At 37.0% G+C, this 6,243-nt stretch overlaps 1 protein-coding gene across 1 annotated transcript; it reads right to left on the reverse strand.

The window, feature by feature from the left end:
- Positions 1-21: 21 nt before the first annotated feature.
- Positions 22-5,173, reverse strand: pacc1 (proton activated chloride channel 1). Its single transcript, XM_085767819.1, has 8 exons — positions 4,907-5,173; positions 3,419-3,497; positions 3,078-3,287; positions 1,332-1,486; positions 1,086-1,228; positions 633-774; positions 426-533; positions 22-334 (listed from the first exon to the last, which is right to left on the reverse strand). The coding sequence occupies exons 1-8, from the start codon at positions 4,940-4,942 to the stop codon at positions 173-175; spliced, it is 1,035 nt and encodes a 344-aa protein (XP_085623945.1). The 5' UTR covers positions 4,943-5,173; the 3' UTR covers positions 22-172.
- Positions 5,174-6,243: the final 1,070 nt, after the last annotated feature.

Here is a 6,243-nt window from a genome sequence, read left to right on the forward strand (position 1 = left end):
TTTGAGAAAATGTCATTTAAATTTTCTAGGAAATATATATCAATCATCTGGTTCAGTGGAGGCAATATTAATACGTCATATTTTGTGCGCAAACATCAGTTTAAAACAACTCTTAGATTAGTGCTTTGTCGAATCTGGATCCCAACACACAACACAGTGTGTCGTCGGTGTTTCAGCTGATTTGGTTCAGTTCCCGAGCTTTATTCCTCAGATGCCTCTTACGCATCTTGATAATCCACTGAATGGTGAGCTTGGCAAAGTTAGCAGCCTTGAAGAAAGCCATGAAGACCCCGCAGAGGATGGCTATAGAGTTCCAAGGATTTGCCGTGACTATCTGTTTGTGGAAATGAGCAACGTTTTGTGTTAACGTGCTGATAAGAAGTGAGTAAAAAAACAAAAAACAAAACGTCTGGGGAGAAACTTACCAGTCTGATTTCTTGCATGAAAGGATCCCGCCATTCAAAAACAGCAAAGAAAAGCTGATTGGCTTGTTCCGAGTCAGGTCTCTTATCGTTGAACTTCACCACGGTGGACTAGAAAAATACAACAAAAATGGCGAAGTTAAACCTTTGAAATCAATTTCCATATAATTTAATAAGCACGTATACGTCGATTTGACGTTACTGTAATACCTCTTGCCGAAACTCGACAGATTCATTGGTTTTCCCAGACGTCTGCACCAAAGACATCTTGACCCAGGTTCTGAATCCTCCAGAGAAGGTCCACATGGAGTAATTCCTCTCACAGTCCCTCATGAACTCTGATTTATTTGCACTAAAAAGTCACAGGTACAAACACATGTGTGGGTTATCTCCTACACGTCTGGCTACTTACTATCACACCGGGTGAAATAACTTTTGTAAATCACTATTTACTATTGACTTTGTGTGTCTCACAGCCGTTCACATAATTGACTCTTACATTACACAGATACTTTGTGGCGAGTGTGTAAACAATGAAGCAGTCAATGTGTGTTATCAGGGTGTCCGCAATCCGCATAACAAAACGCACCAGAGAGAGAGAAGGTATCACAGCAGTCAACACATCTACACGATCAATACTTTGTTGTTTGTTTGTTTGGTTACCTGTTAGTCAAGTCGCTAAACTTGGCAAAAAGCATGTAAGTAATGCCACTGAAGTCCTCCTCTGTCTCGTTCTGACTGAACTGCATGAAGATCAGCTCTTTGTTTCTGACGTCGGACGGCCCGCGGACCACCAGAGCTCGTTTCTGTGCCACAGAAGCAGAGAGAGTCGGCGTCAAATATTCATGCACATTTGCTCGGATCTGCAAATCCCAGTTTGGCCGACTGTTTTCATTATGTCTGACTGACCTGTTGCCGATTCGAGAACGGCCCGTAGTAATCCACTTCATCGATCTCACAGTCTATTTCCTGAGGTTTCCCCGGGTCCACTAAAGGTGGGATGTAGTCGTGGTAGTGGTGTTGGCAGCCCAGCAGCTGAGCTTTACCAGGATACAGAGCGATACCTGCTCAGAGACACAAAAACACACAGGAGGACACACTTAAATACAGTTAGTTTAGATAAAGATAAACACTGTGATACATAAGATTAATACATTTTCTGCCCTATTTTTATTTTATCTCTTTATAATTTCACCTTTTTCTTGGTAATCTATTAATCAATTAATTTCAATGTAATTTTCTTTTTTTCCCTTTATTATTATAAGTAAATCTATTATTATTACAATTATTATTTTTCAATACTCTGACAGGCTGAAAATATATGAATAGAAATATCTGTGTAGGGGGATAAATGAGGGTGGTATACTTTTATCTAAAGCTGTGACGTCTGAACATTAATCTCAATAAAAAGAAATTTTTAAAAGACAAATAAATACATAAATACAGACAACAGTGATGTTCATGTTCAGCATTGACGACACAACCAAACTCAAAAACTGCCTGAAAACCTTCATTGTCTGATATCATGACGTGACTGAAGTTCATTTCACATCATCATAAACGTTTATGAGTTAACAGGAGATAAAAGTCCTGGTTTAACCAAATGTTGCTGCTGGTAGAAACAACAACCAATAATGAACAATATAATTACAATGTAACCACATACTTCAGTGGAACAATGAGTACACTGTCCACTTGTACAACTTAATCCCTGCAGTGTTTGTGTTGGGCTTAATCTCACTGGTGATACTGTCACTATAAAGTCTGATCTTGACTTCATTATCTGGTGTTTCTTAATTCCAGCGACGTGACGCGGCCTGAACCGATATCTCTTAATCAGTCTCCACATCTCTGACGTTTTCAGGGTTTCAAATTTAAGCGAACAGATGAGCCAATAGTCCCTGTTTTTAGACAGTTTTCACTTGTTTCAAACTAATTTTCGATTGAAATAAGTAGAAAAATCTGCCAGTCAAAGCAAGTTTTTTTGTGCTTGGAATAAGAAAGAAAAACTTGATCCACTATCAGATTTTTCTACTTATTTCAAGTGAAAAATGCTTGAAAAAAATAAAAAAGTGTCTAAAAACAAGCTACTTTTTAATGTGATGAGTCTTATTTTAAGTATAATTAGATTTGTTATGACTAGAAATGACATAAGACAAATATTCTTAGTAAGATTTTGAGTTTTTGTAGTGAACTAACTTGACTTTTCACATGTTTTGAAGTTGAAGAGCATTAAAGGCTATAAAGACAGAATAACTGCATACATTGACTTTTAATTCTGCTGTTACTTTACTTGATGTGACCTTCACCCAAACCACGACACCATCTAATAGATCATTTACCCAGTCACCCATTATTAATGCCAGCTGGACCTCAGAGATCAAACATGGCTGACGTGGTGTTTCTGCTCAGTTTGTTTCTATTACTTTGCAGCAGTGGAACATAAATAAGCATTTACTCAAACACTGTACTTCAGCCCTTTGTGGTATGCATGCTATATGTCAGAAATAATATTTTATAATTCTATTCCACTACATTTAAGAGGGATAGATTACATTTTTGACTTGAATCAACACTGTTAAACAACTTAAAGTGTAGTTTACTTGTTAAATATAGCATGTTTACATTATGTTAAAGTGTATTATTCGTACAAACCTGGGTGAGAAAACGATTCCATCTCCTTGTAAGTGACCGACATGACCGGGTGGTTGAGTTTGACCAAAAAGTCAGAGATGGTCTGATAGGCGAGGAAGGCTGCCACCGCCGTCAGCAGCAGGTAGATGAAGATGAGCACGACCGTGAAGACGTTCTTCAGGCAGGTTTTACTGAACCGCATCGGAGGACCGTTCTCCCTGATGTCATCCTCTGCAGAGACGGAGAGAGGAGTCAAGAAGGATAAAATAATGGTTCAGATCATGCTGAATTCATCAAATATCTTAATAAAGATGTTGTAACTATGCACAGACAGATTGTACAAGTTCAAGTCTGAGCTTCACCTTGTGAGATGTCGCCGTTGGGCTCCTCGTCCTCCAGCTGCTCCGTGACCGTCTCCTCGTCATCGTCACAATCATTAAACTGTGAAGTAAAACAAAAAACAAGACAATTAAACAGAGAGAGAGAGTTCATGATAAAGATGCACTCAATAGAGAAGGATGGTGCCTGCACACGAACCTGCACTCACTGCAAAACTGTTCTTTAATAAGGGAAGAACAAGGTTTATGTTCCTAGTAAACTGTCATGTTATTTGATTTAAACTACAACAAAACATAAAACTTTCTGCTTTTACAACATATTCTGACAGAGTCATCCTGGTTAATTTTGTGTAATTTATAGCATAAAACCTTCAAAAATACTAAAGGTCACATTGTTATGCTTATGTACTGAAGGGTTTTTGCTTCTTGTTACGTCTCTGGAGGAGATAAATGGTGACTATAAAACAAAATTTATATCGTGATAAAATCAACTTGTTATATCAGTCTGAAAACTATTGTAAAGTTATATAATGACATAATAAGTCTCTGTTCTGAACTTGATATAATTCTCTGTACAAGACATCCTTCATTTGGAAACATTTCCCTCATACCACAGCATTTATATTTTCGTTTAACAGTGTTTTGTGCAGAGTTTGACTGTTTGAAACAATCGTCTATCACTGAATCAACACCTGTCTGGAACAAAAGCGGAACATTGTAACTTGTAATGCAGAAGTATTTACTGCAGGACTGTTGTGTTTGACTCATCTACTTTCACCTCGAAACAACGGACAATAAACAACCTGTTGTGACTGTGCACTGCTTCACTTTTCTATCCTATAATCAGTGGAGAGGCGGGAAAATGACTAAGTACATTTACGTCAGTATTGTACTTAACTTTATTTGTCACAGCCTCTGGTTTCTATTTACTTTACATTTTAATATTTTACATACAAACGGTCTGAAGTTTGAAAGCAGTTCCACATTGAACACCAATATAACACCACTATATACAAATTAATCAGTAATAAACAAGTGATAATATGACATTTTTTTTACAGTGTAGCAGGGATTCCTCTGCAGAACCTTTACTTTAGTAGCTTTAAGTACATTTACTTTTATTTATAGTACTTTTACACTGTAGTACTCATACTTTCACCTGTATATTAAAGCATGTGAGGACTTCCTGCTCCATTGTTTGTAATAAAAGTGCTCCATATTGACAGTGGACCAAGCTCAGAGCAGAGTTGAAGTCCAACACAAGGACCAGTCAGTCAGAGAGTCAAGGAAAAACATGAAGTCAGCTCATTTCATACTATAGGAAGCTGCTTTTTCCTGCAGTCGTCAGCTGCACAGTCACATGAGGTCAGTGAAGTGAAGTGAACCGAGTGGACGCGCCACTTGTTTTGGGAAGTTGCATTAATAATATACACTGTAAGTAACTTTCAGATAAACGCCAAAGATAAGACCGAACAAACAAACACATTAAAAGAAGTGACCTTATCATCCTACCTCTTGGTATGACCGGGAACTTTCTTTCCTGAGCATTACTCTGCACTTCTCACAGGACAAACACGACCTCAGCTTTTTAAGAAGAGGAGGAAGAAGAAAAAGAAAAAGTCTTGAAAGTGATTTTAATACATATCCGATACATTTTTCTTTGTACTGGAGTTTGTTTGTTGTCGCCCTGGTCCGAGTTTAGGTCCCAGTTCAGGTCCCACTGACTCTTCAGGGAGGGAGAGACACACCAGACCAGACGCCCAGTGGGGGTTTTGGCTTCGACGATAAAGCCCATCCCATGATAACGAGGAGGCACGAGACGCCGCGGACCAATAGACGAGCTCGAGCCTGGTTTCCTTGTTTCCTTCTCTCAGGTTGTGACCTAGTGCTGCCTTCAGGTGCTCATAGGAGGATTCATAGATCACCTTTTGTGATAAATAATCATCATGATTTTGACCATATTCATTCTCTATTTTTAACCTACATATTACTGTAAAGTTGAATGAAATGAACAGTAAAAATGTAAGAAATACAACATCTATTATAGATGATCAAATTATTGTTTATAAATTCCATTGAACATAAACAAATTGATTTTTTATCATCTAAAATATCTATAACTATAACTGAAACAGCAAATAAAGTAAATTGCCTACTCATGTATTTAGTAATATAAATTGTTTAAGAATAGAAAATTAGAAATTGAATTTAAGTATTTTATTTCATATTTTATTAAAAATAAATGAAAGTACAAATTCCAATTCTAATTTAATTCTATTATTGTTGTTACAGTATAATAGTGTATCCAGATCTTACTCTGGCTCTGGCTTTTGTGTCTTTGGTTTGTGCTCCATGAGTTTATTTCTCTGTATTTCTTATTTTCTCTTTAGATAGATAGATAGATAGATAGATAGATAGATAGATAGATAGATAGATAGATAGATAGATAGATAGATAGATAGATAGATAGATAGCCAAACACACATTTCTGCCTTTGTATGCAAAGGTAGACAATAAAGTATTTTTTTATTCTATTCTATTCTAAGTGTAATGTCATTAGCAGCAGCTGAGGGAAATACATGGCACAATGACAAAAAACATGAATCACAGACTCACAAAAAATACATAAAACACCTGTATAAAAACACAATAAATGCAGCCTTTCTGGTTTAATCTTTGTTTGTGTGTCACTTTAACAAACTTTATTACACAGTATACAGTTTTTTTTCTCCAATTACTCCACAACATGTATTAGGCCACATCAAGGTATCAAAGACAGCACACAGCCCTCCATAGGCCACATACAGCTGTGCAAACCACGTGTCTCTGACATTTCCGATGGTTTTAAA

Source organism: Trachurus japonicus, chromosome 22 (assembly GCF_045865225.1).
Source record: "Trachurus japonicus isolate A0001 chromosome 22, Traja_1.0".
Taxonomy (NCBI): Eukaryota; Metazoa; Chordata; class Actinopteri; order Carangiformes; family Carangidae; genus Trachurus; species Trachurus japonicus.

Coding starts and splice junctions, on each gene's coding strand:
- pacc1 (XM_085767819.1), bottom strand. CDS start 4,942: ATGCTCAGGAAAGAAAGTTCCCGGTCATACCAAGAG. Junction 775..1,085: donor TTTAGCGACTTGACTAACAG/GTAACCAAACAA, acceptor GTGACTTTTTAG/TGCAAATAAATCAGAGTTCA. Junction 534..632: donor CTGTCGAGTTTCGGCAAGAG/GTATTACAGTAA, acceptor GTATTTTTCTAG/TCCACCGTGGTGAAGTTCAA.